The sequence below is a fragment of the Crinia signifera genome, chromosome 6, assembly GCF_055691185.1.
Source record: "Crinia signifera chromosome 6, ASM5569118v1, whole genome shotgun sequence".
Classification (NCBI taxonomy): domain Eukaryota; kingdom Metazoa; phylum Chordata; class Amphibia; order Anura; family Myobatrachidae; genus Crinia; species Crinia signifera.
The window spans coordinates 4316161-4337208 of record NC_139222.1 but is presented as its reverse complement, the minus strand read 5'-3'; the positions used below and the strand labels follow the sequence as shown (position 1 = coordinate 4337208).

Genomic DNA, 21048 nt, shown 5'->3' with positions numbered 1-21048 from the left:
TATTAGGGAAATGCCTCAAGAAGGTTTTCCGTAATGAAGCGATGTTACAAGTAAAGCTGTCGTACATTGTATAACAAGGTTGTGTCGGCGTGCAATCATGTCAGCGATGCCGTTATACTTAAGGCTTATAAAGTAATTATAGATAGCTAGGCGTAATCAAAGCATTTCAGCATCAAACTGATTTAGGAATAAAAGCCGATTACACATAGGAAAGGCACAGGTGTATTATTAATAGAAAGACAGAACATTTGATGAAGTAGAGGAATAATATATACATTACACACGGCGAAATCATCCTCAGAACCGGCTCATGGAGAAGTGATAACAGACAATAACTCATTTCATTACATGCAATATAGACAATGAGGTCAGACCATAGATATAACTGACGTGTAGGGATGAGCGGTCACATGGGCTGTGTGTATGTGTCTGCCTACAGGATCGGGGGGGGGGGGGGGTAGCTGTGTGCGTTTGTCTGCCTACAGGATCGGGGGGGGGGGGGGTAGCTGTGTGCGTGTGTCTGCCTACAGGATCGGGGGGGGGGGGTGATAGCTGTGTGCGTGTGTCTGCCTACAGGATGGGGGGGGGGGATAGCTGTGTGCGTGTGTCTGCCTACAGGATCAGGGGGGGGGGATAGCTGTGTGCGTGTGTCTGCCTACAGGATCGGGGGGGGGGGGATCGCTGTGTGCGTGTGTCTGCCTACAGGATCGGGGGGGGGATTGCTGTGTGCGTGTGTCTGCTTACAGGATCGGGGGGGGGGATAGCTGTGTGCGTGTGTCTGCCTACAGGATCGGGGGGGGGGGGGGGAGATAGCTGTGTGCGTGTCTGCCAACCGCTTCGCATGACTGCGTCGACTTACGTTGGCACGGGCGCGTGCGAACATGTGCGAATCAACCAGAATAAGGTCCCGAGTCTCAGCACTTTTGGTCTTATTTGTATTAGGCTCCCGGGAGCGTTATCAGGGAGGACGGACCTGAGGAATAGGGGGTATAGTTACCATGTGGGAGAGTCTGCTGCACCGTGGGTGGTTACTGGTGATAAGAGGGAGTCCGCAATTGGCCAGGACCCGGTCAGTGATGACACAGCCAATAAGAGCAGGCGTCCGGTCACACCCGGCTTATATATTTCATTTATAATAATGAGGACAATACATAGAACGTGTCAGGAAGATTCTGTTCTTACTGACGCCTTTTATCTGGCAGGGAGATGGCCGAAAATATGCTGGGCGCTGTGACATCAGCCGTCCGCCCCGTGCAGGCTTCGGCATGCCTGCGGTCACATGGGGAGGCACAGCGTTTTTCTGGGCACACCCACCCTTTTTGTGGGCACACCCAGGAAACGCTGGGCGTCCTCATGCGCAAGACCCCTGTCCGCACAGCTGTGTGCAAATGCATCGGCGACTGTGATATTTGCCGAAGACGTTCACACTGCGCCCTGAACATGGGTACATTCACCTATATCCATGCACAGAGCCGAAACATCGGTCTCTGGACCGAATTCAGCTCTGAACGAGCCAATGTGAATCACCCCCAAAGTACCTTCTCTTACTCAGAGCATAGAAGCGGCCTCTCCCCTGTGTGACTTTTCTTATGCTTATCAAGATGTGCTTTCCGTGTAAAACATTTCCCACACTCTGAACATGAATATGGTTTCTCTCCTGTGTGACTTCTCTGATGTATAACAAGAGCTAATTTATGTGTAAAACATTTCCCACATTCAGAACATAAATATGGCTTCTCTCCTGTGTGACTTCTCTGATGTACAACCAGTCGTGACTTATCTATAAAACCTTTCCCACACTCAGAGCATGAATATGGCTTCTCTCCTGTGTGACTTCTCTGATGTACAACAAGAGCTAATTTATTTGTAAAACATTTCCCACACTCAGAACATAAATATGGCTTCTCTCCTGTGTGACTTCTCTGATGTATAACAAGATATGATTTATCTGTAAAATATTTCTCACACTCAGAACAGGAATATGGCCTCTCTCCTGTGTGTCTTCTCTTATGCGTAACAAGATGTGATTTCTGAGTAAAACTTTTCCCACACTCAGAACATGAATATGACTTCTCTCCTGTGTGACTTCTCTGATGTACAACAAGAGCTAATTTATTTGTAAAACATTTCCCACACTCAGAACATAAATATGGCTTCTCTCCTGTGTGACTTCTCTGATGTATAACAAGATATGATTTATCTGTAAAATATTTCTCACACTCAGAACAGGAATATGGCCTCTCTCCTGTGTGTCTTCTCTTATGCGTAACAAGATGTGATTTCTGAGTAAAACTTTTCCCACACTCAGAACATGAATATGGCTTCTCTCCTGTGTGACTTCTCTGATGTACAACAAGACGTGACTTATCTATAAAACATTTCCCACACTCAGAGCATGAGAATGGCCTCTCACCTGTGTGACTTTTCTGATGTTTAACAAGATGTGATTTCTGTGTAAAACATTTCCCACACTCAGAGCATTCATATGGTCTCTCACCTGTGTGACTTTTCTTATGCTTATCAAAATGTGATTTCTGAGTAAAACTTTTCCCACACTCAGAACATGAATAAGGCCTCTCTCCTGTGTGACTTTTCTGATGTCTAACGAGACGTGACTTATCTATAAAACATTTCCCACAGTCAGAACATGAATATGGCTTCTCTCCTGTGTGACTTCTCTGATGCACAGCAAGATGCGATTTCGCTGTAAAACATTTCCCACACTCAGAACATGAATATGGCCTCTCACCTGTGTGATATCGCTGATGTACAACAAGATGCGCTATCGATGTAAAACTTTTCTCACACTCAGAACATGAAAATGGCCTCTCACCTGTGTGACTTTTCTTATGACTAACAAGAGCTGATTCATCTGTAAAACATTTCCCACACCCAGAACATGAATATGGATTCTCTCCTGTGTGACTTCTCTGATGCACATCAAGATGTGATTTCGCTGTAAAACATTTCCCACACTCAGAGCATGAATATGACCTCCAATTTGCTGGGTGATGGGTAATAAGCTCTGTGTCCTGTGTAAAACATTTCCCATCTATAGTAGAGGGAGATATTGTATCTGCTGTAATACTATCAGATATATAAGGAGAATAATCCCCATGATCAGAGGAAGCAGGTGAAGAATGTCCATGATGCTGTGCTGGGAGTATAACTGGGGTAAGAGGGATTTCTTCTGGAGAATCTCGCACAACATTTCTTTCTTCTATTTCACCATCTGGATATAAAAGGAGATGATCCTCTGAGATATTCCAGCTGTTACATCCATCTCCTGGGAATAACATACATATATGGAAATAGAAAAGTTTTCCAAAACAAGTTTCATTTCTCAATAAAGACTTTGGTGAAATGCCCCAAATTACCATCAAATGGGCAGATGTTGGAAAAATATTTAAATCATTAGCTGACCCTAGAATAATACGGATATTGATATAAAGATATATACTGTACATTGTGACCATCCAGCATGTGACCTACTACACACACCGGCCTAAGTCATAGTTCTTGTGTCACTTTATCAGTAATTCTTTGTTTTGTTCAATGAAACTTGCCTAAGACACTGCATATTGTTATAATACACCAGAGAGTGCGGCGAGGAGACTGGTCAGATCTCTGGGCTGGTAACACACAGTGACATGATGTGAGGGGGAGAGCAGGAGTATAATAGGAGCTGATGGCTCCTGATGTATGAGATACACCAGAGAGTGCGGGGAGGAGACTGGTCAGATCTCTGGGCTGGTAACACAGTGACATGATGTGAGGGAGAGAGCAGGAGTATAATAGGGGCTGATGGCTCCTGATGTATGAGATACACCAGAGAGTGTGGGGAGGAGACTGGTCAGATCTCTGGGCTGGTAACACACAGTGACATGATGTGAGGGGGAGCGCAGGAGTATAATAGGGGCTGATGGCTTCTGATGTATGAGGTACACCAGAGAGTGCGGGGAGGAGACTGGTCAGATATCTGGGCTGGTAACACACAGTGACATGATGTGAGGGGGAGCGCAGGAGTATAATAGGGGCTGATGGCTTCTGATGTATGAGGTACACCAGAGAGTGCGGGGAGGAGACTGGTCAGATCTCTGGGCTGGTAACACACAGTGACATGATGTGAGGGGAGAGCAGGAGTATAATAGGGGCTGGTGGCTGCTGATGTATGAGATACACCAGAGAGTGCGGGAAGGAGACTGGTCAGATCTCTGGGCTGGTAACACACAGTGACATGTTGTGAGGGGGAGAGCAGGAGTATAATAGGGGCTGATGGCTGCTGATGTATGAGATACACCAGAGAGTTCGGGGAGGAGACTGGTCAGATCTCTGGGCTGGTAACACACAGTGACATGATGTGAGGAGGAGAGCAGGAGTATAACAGGGGCTGATGGTTCCTGATGTATGAGATACACCAGAGAGTGCAGGGAGGAGACTGGTCAGATCTCTGGGCTGGTAACACACAGTGACATGATGTGAGGGGGAGAGCAGGAGTATAATAGGGGCTGATGACTCCTGATGTATGAGATACACCAGAGAGTGCGGGTAGGAGACTGGTCAGATCTCTGGGCTGGTAACACACAGTGACATGATGTGAGGGGGAGAGCAGGAGTATAATAGGGGCTGATGGATCCTGATGTATGAGATACACCATAGAGTGCGGGGAGGAGACTGGTTAGATGTCTGGGCTGGTAACACACAGTGACATGATGTGAGAGGAGAGCAGGAGTATAATAGGGGCTGATGGTTCCTGATGTATGAGATACACCAGAGAGTGCGGGGAGGAGACTGGTCAGATCTCTGGGCTGGTAACACACAGTGACATGATGTGAGGAGGAGAGCAGGAGTATAACAGGGGCTGATGGTTCCTGATATATGAGATACACCAGAGAGTGCAGGGAGGAGACTGGTCAGATCTCTGGGCTGGTAACACACAGTGACATGATGTGAGGGGGAGAGCAGGAGTATAATAGGGGCTGATGGCTCCCGATGTATGAGATACACAGAGAGTGCGGGGAGGAGACTGGTCAGATCTCTGGGCTGGTAACACACAGTGACATGATGTGAGGGGGAGAGCAGGAGTATAATAGGGGCTGATGGCCCCTGATGTATGAGATACACCAGAGTGTGGGGAGGAGACTGGTCAGATCTCTGGGCTGGTAACACACAGTGACATGATGTGAGGGGGAGAGCAGGAGTATAATAGGGGCTGATGGCTCCTGATGTATGAGATACACCAGAGAGTGCGGGGAGGAGACTGGTCAGATCTCTGGGCTGGTAACACAGTGACATGATGTGAGGGGAAGAGCAGGAGTATAATAGGGGCTGATGTCTCCTGATGTATGAGATACATCAGAGAGTGCGGGGAGGAGACTGGTCAGATCTCTGGGCTGGTAACACACAGTGACATGATGTGAGGGGGAGAGCAGGAGTATAATAGGGGCTGATGTCTCCTGATGTATGAGATACATCAGAGAGTGCGGGGAGGAGACTGGTCAGATCTCTGGGCTGGTAACACACAGTGACATGATGTGAGGGGGAGAGCAGGAGTATAATAGGGGCTGATGTCTCCTTATGTATGAGATACATCAGAGAGTGCGGGGAGGAGACTGGTCAGATCTCTGGGCTGGTAACACACAGTCACATGATGTGAGAGGGGAGAGCAGGAGTATAATAGGGGCTGATGGCTACTGATGTATAAGATACACCACAGAGTGCGGGGAGGAGACTGGTCAGATCTCAGGGCTGGTAACACACAGTGACATGATGTGAGGGAGAGAGCAGGAGTATAATAGGGGCTGATGGCTCCTGATGTATGAGATACACCTAGAGAGTGCGGGGAGGAGACTGGTCAGATCTCTGGGCTGGTAACACACAGTGACATGATGTGAGGGGGAGAGCAGGAGTATAATAGGGGCTGATGGCTCCTGATGTATGAGATACACCAGAGAGTGCGGGGAGGAGACTGGTCAGATCTCTGGGCTGGTAACACACAGTGACATGATGTGAGGGGAGAGCAGGAGTATAATAGGGGCTGATGGCTCCTGATGTATGAGATACACCAGAGAGTGCGGGGAGGAGACTGGTCAGATCTCTGGGCTGGTAACACACAGTGACATGATAAGAGGGGGAGAGCAGGAGTATAATAGGGGCTGATGGCTCCTGATGTATGAGATACACCAGAGAGTGCGGGGAGGAGACTGGTCAGATCTCTGGGCTGGTAACACACAGTGACATGATGTGAGGGGGAGAGCAGGAGTATAATAGGTGCTGATGGCTGCTGATGTATGAGATACACCAGAGAGTGTGGGGAGGAGACTGGTCAGATCTCTGGGCTGGTAACACACAGTGACATGATGTGAGGGGGAGAGCAGGAGTATAATAGGGACAGATGGCTCCTGATGTATGAGATACACCAGAGAGTGCGGGAGGAGACTGGTCAGATCTCTGGGCTGGTAACACACAGTGACATGATGTGAGGGGAGAGCAGGAGTATAATAGGGGCTGATGGCTCCTGATGTATGAGATACACCAGAGAGTGCGGGGAGGAGACTGGTCAGATCTCTGGGATGGTAACACACAGTGACATGATGTGAGGGGGAGAGCAGGAGTATAATAGGGTCTGATGGCTCCTGATGTATGAGGTACACCAGAGAGTGCGGGGAGGAGACTGGTCAGATCACTGGGCTGGTAACACACAGTTACATGATGTGAGGGGGAGAGCAGGAGTATAATAGGGGCTGATGGATGCTGATGTATGAGATACACCAGAGAGTGCGGGGAGGAGACTGGTCAGATCTCTGGGCTGCTAACACACAGTGACATGATGTGAGGGGGAGAGCAGGAGTATAATAGGGGCTGATGGCTCCTGATGTATGAGATACACCAGAGAGTGCAGGGAGGAGACTGGTCAGATCTCTGGGCTGGTAACACAGTGACATGATGTGAGGGGAAGAGCAGGAGTATAATAGGGGCTGATGTCTCCTGATGTATGAGATACATCAGAGAGTGCGGGGAGGAGACTGGTCAGATCTCTGGGCTGGTAACACACAGTGACATGATGTGAGGGGGAGAGCAGGAGTATAATAGGGGCTGATGTCTCCTGATGTATGAGATACATCAGAGAGTGCGGGGAGGAGACTGGTCAGATCTCTGGGCTGGTAACACACAGTGACATGATGTGAGGGGGAGAGCAGGAGTATAATAGGGGCTGATGTCTCCTTATGTATGAGATACATCAGAGAGTGCGGGGAGGAGACTGGTCAGATCTCTGGGCTGGTAACACACAGTCACATGATGTGAGAGGGGAGAGCAGGAGTATAATAGGGGCTGATGGCTACTGATGTATAAGATACACCACAGAGTGCGGGGAGGAGACTGGTCAGATCTCAGGGCTGGTAACACACAGTGACATGATGTGAGGGAGAGAGCAGGAGTATAATAGGGGCTGATGGCTCCTGATGTATGAGATACACCTAGAGAGTGCGGGGAGGAGACTGGTCAGATCTCTGGGCTGGTAACACACAGTGACATGATGTGAGGGGGAGAGCAGGAGTATAATAGGGGCTGATGGCTCCTGATGTATGAGATACACCAGAGAGTGCGGGGAGGAGACTGGTCAGATCTCTGGGCTGGTAACACACAGTGACATGATGTGAGGGGAGAGCAGGAGTATAATAGGGGCTGATGGCTCCTGATGTATGAGATACATCAGAGAGTGCGGGGAGGAGACTGGTCAGATCTCTGGGCTGGTAACACACAGTGACATGATGTGAGGGGGAGAGCAGGAGTATAATAGGGGCTGATGTCTCCTTATGTATGAGATACATCAGAGAGTGCGGGGAGGAGACTGGTCAGATCTCTGGGCTGGTAACACACAGTCACATGATGTGAGAGGGGAGAGCAGGAGTATAATAGGGGCTGATGGCTACTGATGTATAAGATACACCACAGAGTGCGGGGAGGAGACTGGTCAGATCTCAGGGCTGGTAACACACAGTGACATGATGTGAGGGAGAGAGCAGGAGTATAATAGGGGCTGATGGCTCCTGATGTATGAGATACACCAGAGAGTGCAGGGAGGAGACTGGTCAGATCTCTGGGCTGGTAACACACAGTGACATGATGTGAGGGGGAGAGCAGGAGTATAATAGGGGCTGATGGCTCCCGATGTATGAGATACACAGAGAGTGCGGGGAGGAGACTGGTCAGATCTCTGGGCTGGTAACACACAGTGACATGATGTGAGGGGGAGAGCAGGAGTATAATAGGGGCTGATGGCCCCTGATGTATGAGATACACCAGAGTGTGGGGAGGAGACTGGTCAGATCTCTGGGCTGGTAACACACAGTGACATGATGTGAGCGGGAGAGCAGGAGTATAATAGGGGCTGATGGCTCCTGATGTATGAGATACACCAGAGAGTGCGGGGAGGAGACTGGTCAGATCTCTGGGCTGGTAACACAGTGACATGATGTGAGGGGAAGAGCAGGAGTATAATAGGGGCTGATGTCTCCTGATGTATGAGATACATCAGAGAGTGCGGGGAGGAGACTGGTCAGATCTCTGGGCTGGTAACACACAGTGACATGATGTGAGGGGGAGAGCAGGAGTATAATAGGGGCTGATGTCTCCTGATGTATGAGATACATCAGAGAGTGCGGGGAGGAGACTGGTCAGATCTCTGGGCTGGTAACACACAGTGACATGATGTGAGGGGGAGAGCAGGAGTATAATAGGGGCTGATGTCTCCTTATGTATGAGATACATCAGAGAGTGCGGGGAGGAGACTGGTCAGATCTCTGGGCTGGTAACACACAGTCACATGATGTGAGAGGGGAGAGCAGGAGTATAATAGGGGCTGATGGCTACTGATGTATAAGATACACCACAGAGTGCGGGGAGGAGACTGGTCAGATCTCAGGGCTGGTAACACACAGTGACATGATGTGAGGGAGAGAGCAGGAGTATAATAGGGGCTGATGGCTCCTGATGTATGAGATACACCTAGAGAGTGCGGGGAGGAGACTGGTCAGATCTCTGGGCTGGTAACACACAGTGACATGATGTGAGGGGAGAGCAGGAGTATAATAGGGGCTGATGGCTCCTGATGTATGAGATACACCAGAGAGTGCGGGGAGGAGACTGGTCAGATCTCTGGGCTGGTAACACACAGTGACATGATGTGAGGGGAGAGCAGGAGTATAATAGGGGCTGATGGCTCCTGATGTATTAGATACACCAGAGAGTGCGGGGAGGAGACTGGTCAGATCTCTGGGCTGGTAACACACAGTGACATGATGTGAGGGGGAGAGCAGGAGTATAATAGGGGCTGATGGCTCCTGATGTATGAGATACACCAGAGAGTGCGGGGAGGAGACTGGTCAGATCTCTGGGCTGGTAACACACAGTGACATGATGTGAGGGGGAGAGCAGGAGTATAATAGGTGCTGATGGCTGCTGATGTATGAGATACACCAGAGAGTGTGGGGAGGAGACTGGTCAGATCTCTGGGCTGGTAACACACAGTGACATGATGTGAGGGGGAGAGCAGGAGTATAATAGGGACAGATGGCTCCTGATGTAAGAGATACACCAGAGAGTGCGGGAGGAGACTGGTCAGATCTCTGGGCTGGTAACACACAGTGACATGATGTGAGGGGAGAGCAGGAGTATAATAGGGGCTGATGGCTCCTGATGTATGAGATACACCAGAGAGTGCGGGGAGGAGACTGGTCAGATCTCTGGGCTGGTAACACACAGTCACATGATGTGAGAGGGGAGAGCAGGAGTATAATAGGGGCTGATGGCTACTGATGTATAAGATACACCACAGAGTGCGGGGAGGAGACTGGTCAGATCTCAGGGCTGGTAACACACAGTGACATGATGTGAGGGAGAGAGCAGGAGTATAATAGGGGCTGATGGCTCCTGATGTATGAGATACACCTAGAGAGTGCGGGGAGGAGACTGGTCAGATCTCTGGGCTGGTAACACACAGTGACATGATGTGAGGGGGAGAGCAGGAGTATAATAGGGGCTGATGGCTCCTGATGTATGAGATACACCAGAGAGTGCGGGGAGGAGACTGGTCAGATCTCTGGGCTGGTAACACACAGTGACATGATGTGAGGGGAGAGCAGGAGTATAATAGGGGCTGATGGCTCCTGATGTATGAGATACACCAGAGAGTGCGGGGAGGAGACTGGTCAGATCTCTGGGCTGGTAACACACAGTGACATGATGTGAGGGGGAGAGCAGGAGTATAATAGGGGCTGATGTCTCCTGATGTATGAGATACATCAGAGAGTGCGGGGAGGAGACTGGTCAGATCTCTGGGCTGGTAACACACAGTGACATGATGTGAGGGGGAGAGCAGGAGTATAATAGGGGCTGATGTCTCCTTATGTATGAGATACATCAGAGAGTGCGGGGAGGAGACTGGTCAGATCTCTGGGCTGGTAACACACAGTCACATGATGTGAGAGGGGAGAGCAGGAGTATAATAGGGGCTGATGGCTACTGATGTATAAGATACACCACAGAGTGCGGGGAGGAGACTGTCAGATCTCAGGGCTGGTAACACACAGTGACATGATGTGAGGGAGAGAGCAGAGTATAATAGGGGCTGATGGCTCCTGATGTATGAGATACACCTAGAGAGTGCGGGGAGGAGACTGGTCAGATCTCTGGGCTGGTAACACACAGTGACATGATGTGAGGGGGAGAGCAGGAGTATAATAGGGGCTGATGGCTCCTGATGTATGAGATACACCAGAGAGTGCGGGGAGGAGACTGGTCAGATCTCTGGGCTGGTAACACACAGTGACATGATGTGAGGGGAGAGCAGGAGTATAATAGGGGCTGATGGCTCCTGATGTATGAGATACATCAGAGAGTGCGGGGAGGAGACTGGTCAGATCTCTGGGCTGGTAACACACAGTGACATGATGTGAGGGGGAGAGCAGGAGTATAATAGGGGCTGATGTCTCCTTATGTATGAGATACATCAGAGAGTGCGGGGAGGAGACTGGTCAGATCTCTGGGCTGGTAACACACAGTCACATGATGTGAGAGGGGAGAGCAGGAGTATAATAGGGGCTGATGGCTACTGATGTATAAGATACACCACAGAGTGCGGGGAGGAGACTGGTCAGATCTCAGGGCTGGTAACACACAGTGACATGATGTGAGGGAGAGAGCAGGAGTATAATAGGGGCTGATGGCTCCTGATGTATGAGATACACCAGAGAGTGCAGGGAGGAGACTGGTCAGATCTCTGGGCTGGTAACACACAGTGACATGATGTGAGGGGGAGAGCAGGAGTATAATAGGGGCTGATGGCTCCCGATGTATGAGATACACAGAGAGTGCGGGGAGGAGACTGGTCAGATCTCTGGGCTGGTAACACACAGTGACATGATGTGAGGGGGAGAGCAGGAGTATAATAGGGGCTGATGGCCCCTGATGTATGAGATACACCAGAGTGTGGGGAGGAGACTGGTCAGATCTCTGGGCTGGTAACACACAGTGACATGATGTGAGCGGGAGAGCAGGAGTATAATAGGGGCTGATGGCTCCTGATGTATGAGATACACCAGAGAGTGCGGGGAGGAGACTGGTCAGATCTCTGGGCTGGTAACACAGTGACATGATGTGAGGGGAAGAGCAGGAGTATAATAGGGGCTGATGTCTCCTGATGTATGAGATACATCAGAGAGTGCGGGGAGGAGACTGGTCAGATCTCTGGGCTGGTAACACACAGTGACATGATGTGAGGGGAGAGCAGGAGTATAATAGGGGCTGATGTCTCCTTATGTATGAGATACATCAGAGAGTGCGGGGAGGAGACTGGTCAGATCTCTGGGCTGGTAACACACAGTCACATGATGTGAGAGGGGAGAGCAGGAGTATAATAGGGGCTGATGGCTACTGATGTATAAGATACACCACAGAGTGCGGGGAGGAGACTGGTCAGATCTCAGGGCTGGTAACACACAGTGACATGATGTGAGGGAGAGAGCAGGAGTATAATAGGGGCTGATGGCTCCTGATGTATGAGATACACCTAGAGAGTGCGGGGAGGAGACTGGTCAGATCTCTGGGCTGGTAACACACAGTGACATGATGTGAGGGGGAGAGCAGGAGTATAATAGGGGCTGATGGCTCCTGATGTATGAGATACACCAGAGAGTGCGGGGAGGAGACTGGTCAGATCTCTGGGCTGGTAACACACAGTGACATGATGTGAGGGGAGAGCAGGAGTATAATAGGGGCTGATGGCTCCTGATGTATGAGATACACCAGAGAGTGCGGGGAGGAGACTGGTCAGATCTCTGGGCTGGTAACACACAGTGACATGATGTGAGGGGGAGAGCAGGAGTATAATAGGGGCTGATGGCTCCTGATGTATGAGATACACCAGAGAGTGCGGGGAGGAGACTGGTCAGATCTCTGGGCTGGTAACACACAGTGACATGATGTGAGGGGGAGAGCAGGAGTATAATAGGTGCTGATGGCTGCTGATGTATGAGATACACCAGAGAGTGTGGGGAGGAGACTGGTCAGATCTCTGGGCTGGTAACACACAGTGACATGATGTGAGGGGGAGAGCAGGAGTATAATAGGGACAGATGGCTCCTGATGTAAGAGATACACCAGAGAGTGCGGGAGGAGACTGGTCAGATCTCTGGGCTGGTAACACACAGTGACATGATGTGAGGGGAGAGCAGGAGTATAATAGGGGCTGATGGCTCCTGATGTATGAGATACACCAGAGAGTGCGGGGAGGAGACTGGTCAGATCTCTGGGCTGGTAACACACAGTCACATGATGTGAGAGGGGAGAGCAGGAGTATAATAGGGGCTGATGGCTACTGATGTATAAGATACACCACAGAGTGCGGGGAGGAGACTGGTCAGATCTCAGGGCTGGTAACACACAGTGACATGATGTGAGGGAGAGAGCAGGAGTATAATAGGGGCTGATGGCTCCTGATGTATGAGATACACCTAGAGAGTGCGGGGAGGAGACTGGTCAGATCTCTGGGCTGGTAACACACAGTGACATGATGTGAGGGGGAGAGCAGGAGTATAATAGGGGCTGATGGCTCCTGATGTATGAGATACACCAGAGAGTGCGGGGAGGAGACTGGTCAGATCTCTGGGCTGGTAACACACAGTGACATGATGTGAGGGGAGAGCAGGAGTATAATAGGGGCTGATGGCTCCTGATGTATGAGATACACCAGAGAGTGCGGGGAGGAGACTGGTCAGATCTCTGGGCTGGTAACACACAGTGACATGATGTGAGGGGGAGAGCAGGAGTATAATAGGGGCTGATGGCTCCTGATGTATGAGATACACCAGAGAGTGCGGGGAGGAGACTGGTCAGATCTCTGGGCTGGTAACACACAGTGACATGATGTGAGGGGGAGAGCAGGAGTATAATAGGTGCTGATGGCTGCTGATGTATGAGATACACCAGAGAGTGTGGGGAGGAGACTGGTCAGATCTCTGGGCTGGTAACACACAGTGACATGATGTGAGGGGGAGAGCAGGAGTATAATAGGGACAGATGGCTCCTGATGTAAGAGATACACCAGAGAGTGCGGGAGGAGACTGGTCAGATCTCTGGGCTGGTAACACACAGTGACATGATGTGAGGGGAGAGCAGGAGTATAATAGGGGCTGATGGCTCCTGATGTATGAGATACACCAGAGAGTGCGGGGAGGAGACTGGTCAGATCTCTGGGATGGTAACACACAGTGACATGATGTGAGGGGGAGAGCAGGAGTATAATAGGGTCTGATGGCTCCTGATGTATGAGGTACACCAGAGAGTGCGGGGAGGAGACTGGTCAGATCACTGGGCTGGTAACACACAGTTACATGATGTGAGGGGGAGAGCAGGAGTATAATAGGGGCTGATAGATGCTGATGTATGAGATACACCAGAGAGTGCGGGGAGGAGACTGGTCAGATCTCTGGGCTGCTAACACACAGTGACATGATGTGAGGGGGAGAGCAGGAGTATAATAGGGGCTGATGGCTCCTGATGTATGAGATACACCAGAGAGGGCAGGGAGGAGACTGGTCAGATCTCTGGGCTGGTAACACAGTGACATGATGTGAGGGGAAGAGCAGGAGTATAATAGGGGCTGATGTCTCCTGATGTATGAGATACATCAGAGAGTGCGGGGAGGAGACTGGTCAGATCTCTGGGCTGGTAACACACAGTGACATGATGTGAGGGGGAGAGCAGGAGTATAATAGGGGCTGATGTCTCCTTATGTATGAGATACATCAGAGAGTGCGGGGAGGAGACTGGTCAGATCTCTGGGCTGGTAACACACAGTCACATGATGTGAGAGGGGAGAGCAGGAGTATAATAGGGGCTGATGGCTACTGATGTATAAGATACACCACAGAGTGCGGGGAGGAGACTGGTCAGATCTCAGGGCTGGTAACACACAGTGACATGATGTGAGGGAGAGAGCAGGAGTATAATAGGGGCTGATGGCTCCTGATGTATGAGATACACCTAGAGAGTGCGGGGAGGAGACTGGTCAGATCTCTGGGCTGGTAACACACAGTGACATGATGTGAGGGGGAGAGCAGGAGTATAATAGGGGCTGATGGCTCCTGATGTATGAGATACACCAGAGAGTGCGGGGAGGAGACTGGTCAGATCTCTGGGCTGGTAACACACAGTGACATGATGTGAGGGGAGAGCAGGAGTATAATAGGGGCTGATGGCTCCTGATGTATGAGATACATCAGAGAGTGCGAGGAGGAGACTGGTCAGATCTCTGGGCTGGTAACACACAGTGACATGATGTGAGGGGGAGAGCAGGAGTATAATAGGGGCTGATGTCTCCTTATGTATGAGATACATCAGAGAGTGCGGGGAGGAGACTGGTCAGATCTCTGGGCTGGTAACACACAGTCACATGATGTGAGAGGGGAGAGCAGGAGTATAATAGGGGCTGATGGCTACTGATGTATAAGATACACCACAGAGTGCGGGGAGGAGACTGGTCAGATCTCAGGGCTGGTAACACACAGTGACATGATGTGAGGGAGAGAGCAGGAGTATAATAGGGGCTGATGGCTCCTGATGTATGAGATACACCAGAGAGTGCAGGGAGGAGACTGGTCAGATCTCTGGGCTGGTAACACACAGTGACATGATGTGAGGGGGAGAGCAGGAGTATAATAGGGGCTGATGGCTCCCGATGTATGAGATACACAGAGAGTGCGGGGAGGAGACTGGTCAGATCTCTGGGCTGGTAACACACAGTGACATGATGTGAGGGGGAGAGCAGGAGTATAATAGGGGCTGATGGCCCCTGATGTATGAGATACACCAGAGTGTGGGGAGGAGACTGGTCAGATCTCTGGGCTGGTAACACACAGTGACATGATGTGAGGGGGAGAGCAGGAGTATAATAGGGGCTGATGGCTCCTGATGTATGAGATACACCAGAGAGTGCGGGGAGGAGACTGGTCAGATCTCTGGGCTGGTAACACAGTGACATGATGTGAGGGGAAGAGCAGGAGTATAATAGGGGCTGATGTCTCCTGATGTATGAGATACATCAGAGAGTGCGGGGAGGAGACTGGTCAGATCTCTGGGCTGGTAACACACAGTGACATGATGTGAGGGGGAGAGCAGGAGTATAATAGGGGCTGATGTCTCCTGATGTATGAGATACATCAGAGAGTGCGGGGAGGAGACTGGTCAGATCTCTGGGCTGGTAACACACAGTGACATGATGTGAGGGGGAGAGCAGGAGTATAATAGGGGCTGATGTCTCCTTATGTATGAGATACATCAGAGAGTGCGGGGAGGAGACTGGTCAGATCTCTGGGCTGGTAACACACAGTCACATGATGTGAGAGGGGAGAGCAGGAGTATAATAGGGGCTGATGGCTACTGATGTATAAGATACACCACAGAGTGCGGGGAGGAGACTGGTCAGATCTCAGGGCTGGTAACACACAGTGACATGATGTGAGGGAGAGAGCAGGAGTATAATAGGGGCTGATGGCTCCTGATGTATGAGATACACCTAGAGAGTGCGGGGAGGAGACTGGTCAGATCTCTGGGCTGGTAACACACAGTGACATGATGTGAGGGGGAGAGCAGGAGTATAATAGGGGCTGATGGCTCCTGATGTATGAGATACACCAGAGAGTGCGGGGAGGAAACTGGTCAGATCTCTGGGCTGGTAACACACAGTGACATGATGTGAGGGGAGAGCAGGAGTATAATAGGGGCTGATGGCTCCTGATGTATGAGATACACCAGAGAGTGCGGGGAGGAGACTGGTCAGATCTCTGGGCTGGTAACACACAGTGACATGATGTGAGGGGGAGAGCAGGAGTATAATAGGGGCTGATGGCTCCTGATGTATGAGATACACCAGAGAGTGCGGGGAGGAGACTGGTCAGATCTCTGGGCTGGTAACACACAGTGACATGATGTGAGGGGGAGAGCAGGAGTATAATAGGTGCTGATGGCTGCTGATGTATGAGATACACCAGAGAGTGTGGGGAGGAGACTGGTCAGATCTCTGTGCTGGTAACACACAGTGACATGATGTGAGGGGGAGAGCAGGAGTATAATAGGGACAGATGGCTCCTGATGTAAGAGATACACCAGAGAGTGCGGGAGGAGACTGGTCAGATCTCTGGGCTGGTAACACACAGTGACATGATGTGAGGGGAGAGCAGGAGTATAATAGGGGCTGATGGCTCCTGATGTATGAGATACACCAGAGAGTGCGGGGAGGAGACTGGTCAGATCTCTGGGATGGTAACACACAGTGACATGATGTGAGGGGGAGAGCAGGAGTATAATAGGGTCTGATGGCTCCTGATGTATGAGGTACACCAGAGAGTGCGGGGAGGAGACTGGTCAGATCACTGGGCTGGTAACACACAGTTACATGATGTGAGGGGGAGAGCAGGAGTATAATAGGGGCTGATGGATGCTGATGTATGAGATACACCAGAGAGTGCGGGGAGGAGACTGGTCAGATCTCTGGGCTGCTAACACACAGTGACATGATGTGAGGGGGAGAGCAGGAGTATAATAGGGGCTGATGGCTCCTGATGTATGAGATACACCAGAGAGTGCAGGGAGGAGACTGGTCAGATCTCTGGGCTGGTAACACAGTGACATGATGTGAGGGGAAGAGCAGGAGTATAATAGGGGCTGATGTCTCCTGATGTATGAGATACATCAGAGAGTGCGGGGAGGAGACTGGTCAGATCTCTGGGCTGGTAACACACAGTGACATGATGTGAGGGGGAGAGCAGGAGTATAATAGGGGCTGATGTCTCCTGATGTATGAGATACATCAGAGAGTGCGGGGAGGAGACTGGTCAGATCTCTGGGCTGGTAACACACAGTGACATGATGTGAGGGGGAGAGCAGGAGTATAATAGGGGCTGATGTCTCCTTATGTATGAGATACATCAGAGAGTGCGGGGAGGAGACTGGTCAGATCTCTGGGCTGGTAACACACAGTCACATGATGTGAGAGGGGAGAGCAGGAGTATAATAGGGGCTGATGGCTACTGATGTATAAGATACACCACAGAGTGCGGGGAGGAGACTGGTCAGATCTCAGGGCTGGTAACACACAGTGACATGATGTGAGGGAGAGAGCAGGAGTATAATAGGGGCTGATGGCTCCTGATGTATGAGATACACCTAGAGAGTGCGGGGAGGAGACTGGTCAGATCTCTGGGCTGGTAACACACAGTGACATGATGTGAGGGGGAGAGCAGGAGTATAATAGGGGCTGATGGCTCCTGATGTATGAGATACACCAGAGAGTGCGGGGAGGAGACTGGTCAGATCTCTGGGCTGGTAACACACAGTGACATGATGTGAGGGGAGAGCAGGAGTATAATAGGGGCTGATGGCTCCTGATGTATGAGATACACCAGAGAGTGCGGGGAGGAGACTGGTCAGATCTCTGGGCTGGTAACACACAGTGACATGATGTGAGGGGGAGAGCAGGAGTATAATAGGGGCTGATGGCTCCTGATGTATGAGATACACCAGAGAGTGCGGGGAGGAGACTGGTCAGATCTCTGGGCTGGTAACACACAGTGACATGATGTGAGGGGGAGAGCAGGAGTATAATAGGTGCTGATGGCTGCTGATGTATGAGATACACCAGAGAGTGCGGGGAGGAGACTGGTCAGATCTCTGGGCTGGTAACACACAGTGACATGATGTGAGGGGGAGAGCAGGAGTATAATAGGGGCTGATGGCTCCTGATGTATGAGATACACCAGAGAGTGCGGGGAGGAGACTGGTCAGATCTCTGGGATGGTAACACACAGTGACATGATGTGAGGGGGAGAGCAGGAGTATAATAGGGTCTGATGGCTCCTGATGTATGAGGTACACCAGAGAGTGCGGGGAGGAGACTGGTCAGATCACTGGGCTGGTAACACACAGTGACTTGATGTGAGGGGGAGAGCAGGGGTATAATAGGGGCTGACGGCTCCTGATGTATGAGATACACCAGAGAGTGCGGGGAGGAGACTGGTCAGATCTCTGGGCTGCTAACACACAGTGACATGATGTGAGGGGGAGAACAGTTAATAGTCTTAACTGTAAAGTGCAATGGACAGAGGAGATTTTTGTAGTAATTGAAAAGTGAGAACTCTTATAGACGTGTTTATTACTCACCTGTGCTGATATCTGTAGGGATTTCCTCCTCCTTACACTGCTGATCACCCCTCACATACGTCTCTTCTTCTCCCTCTGTATCTTCTGCCTTCATATCAGTCACATACGTCTCTTCTTCTCCCTCTGTATCTTCTGCCTTCATATCAGTTACATACGTCTCTTCTTCTCCCTCTGTATCTTCTGCCTTCATATCAGTCACATACGTGTCTTCTTCTCCCTCTATATCTTCTTCCTTCATATCAGTCACATACGTCTCTTCTTCTCCCTCTGTATCTTCTGCCTTCATATCAGTCACATACGTCTCTTCTTCTCCCTCTGTACCTTCTGCCTTCATATCAGTCACATACGTCTCTTCTTCTCCCTCTGTATCTTCTGCCTTCATATCGGTCACATACGTCTCTTCTTCTCCCTCTGTATCTTCTGCCTTCATATCAGTCACATACGTCTCTTCTTCTCCCTCTGTATCTTCTGCCTTCATATCAGTTACATACGTCTCTTCTTCTCCCTCTGTATCTTCTGCCTTCATATCAGTCACATACGTCTCTTCTTCTCCCTCTGTACCTTCTGCCTTCATATCAGTCACATACGTCTCTTCTTCTCCCTCTGTAGCTTCTGCCTTCATATCAGTCACATACGTCTCTTCTTCTCCCTCTGTATCTTCTGCCTTCATATCAGTCACATACGTCTCTTCTTCTCCCTCTGTATCTTCTGCCTTCATATCAGTTACATACGTCTCTTCTTCTCCCTCTGTATCTTCTGCCTTCATATCAGTCACATACGTCTCTTCTTCTCCCTCTGTATCTTCTGCCTTCATATCAGTCACATACGTCTCTTCTTCTCCCTCTGTATCTTCTGCCTTCATATCAGTCACATACGTCTCTTCTTCTCCCTCTGTATCTTCTGCCTTCATATTAGTCACATACGTCTCCTCTTCTTTCTTTATATCATCTAACTTTATATCAGTTAGTTCTTCACTCTGTAAAATTAGACATTGTTTATTGGGTTATTTAAAGTGAGATGTAACATACTCCAGAAACCACATAGTGACAGTCACTGTGGTATATTGGAGAGACCCTAAACCCTACCTGATCCTCCTGTGGTGTCCAGTGATTCTCCTCTGTACAATCCTGGGAATACAGAGGACAGGGACATCTCTCTGGGGTATTCCTGTTACTGGCCCCATCTGTAGGAGACACACAGTGACTGAGGACATGGTATATATGTGATTATCCTGGGAATACAGAGGACGGGGACATCTCTCTGGGGTATTCCTGTTACTGGCCCCATCTGTAGGAGACACACAGTGACTGAGGACATTGTATATATGTGATTATCCTGGGAATACAGAGGACGGGGACATCTCTCTGGGGTATTCCTGTTACTGCCCCATCTGTAGGAGACACGCAGTGACTGAGGACATGGTATATATGTGATTATCCTGGGAATACAGAGGACGGGGACATCTCTCTGGGGTATTCCTGTTACTGGGCCCATCTGTAGGAGACACACAGTGACTGAGGACATTGTATATATGTGATTATCCTGGGAATACAGAGGACGGGGACATCTCTCTGGGGTATTCCTGTTACTGGCCCATCTGTAGGAGACACGCAGTGACTGAGGACATGGTATATATGTGATTATCCTGGGAATACAGAGGACGGGGACATTTCTCTGGGGTATCTCTGTTACTGGGCCCATCTGTAGGAGACACACAGTGACTGAGGACATTGTATATATGTGATTATCCTGGGAATACAGAGGACGGGGACATCTCTCTGGGGTATTCCTGTTACTGGGCCCATCTGTAGGAGACACGCAGTGACTGAGGACATTGTATATATGTGATTATCCTGGGAATACAGAGGACGGGGACATCTCTCTGGGGTATTCCTGTTACTGGGCCCATCTGTAGGAGACACACAGTGACTGAGTACATGGTATATATGTGATTATCCTGGGAATACAGAGGACGGGGACATCTCTCTGGGGTATTCCTGTTACTGGGCCCATCTGTAGGAGACACACAGTGACTGAGTACATGGTATATATGTGATTATCCTAGGAAAACAGAGGACGGGGACATCTCTGGGGTATTCCTGTTACTGGGCCCATCTGTAGGAGACACGCAGTGACTGAGGACATGGTATATATGTGATTATCCTGGGAATACAGAGGACGGGGACATCTCTCTGGGGTATTCCTGTTACTGGCCCATCTGTAGGAGACACGCAGTGACTGAGGACATGGTATATATGTGATTATCCTAAGAATACAGAGGACGGGGACATCTCTCTGGGGTATTCCTGTTACTGGGCCCATCTGTAGGAG

At 50.1% G+C, this 21048-nt stretch overlaps 1 protein-coding gene across 1 annotated transcript in view; it reads right to left on the bottom strand.

Annotated features, from left to right (window-relative positions):
• Positions 1–1018: 1018 nt before the first annotated feature.
• The window catches only part of LOC146007411 (uncharacterized), a 215611-nt gene continuing 195581 nt past the window's right edge, over positions 1019–21048 (bottom strand). The window contains exons 8-10 of the mRNA XM_083145762.1: positions 19803–19937; positions 18718–19693; positions 1019–3286 (exon numbers count right to left, since the gene is read on the bottom strand). Of these exons, the coding sequence (XP_083001888.1) occupies positions 1545–3286; positions 18718–19693; positions 19803–19937 (2853 nt within the window). The 3' untranslated portion in view covers positions 1019–1544. The remainder of the gene's footprint in view (positions 3287–18717; positions 19694–19802; positions 19938–21048) is intronic.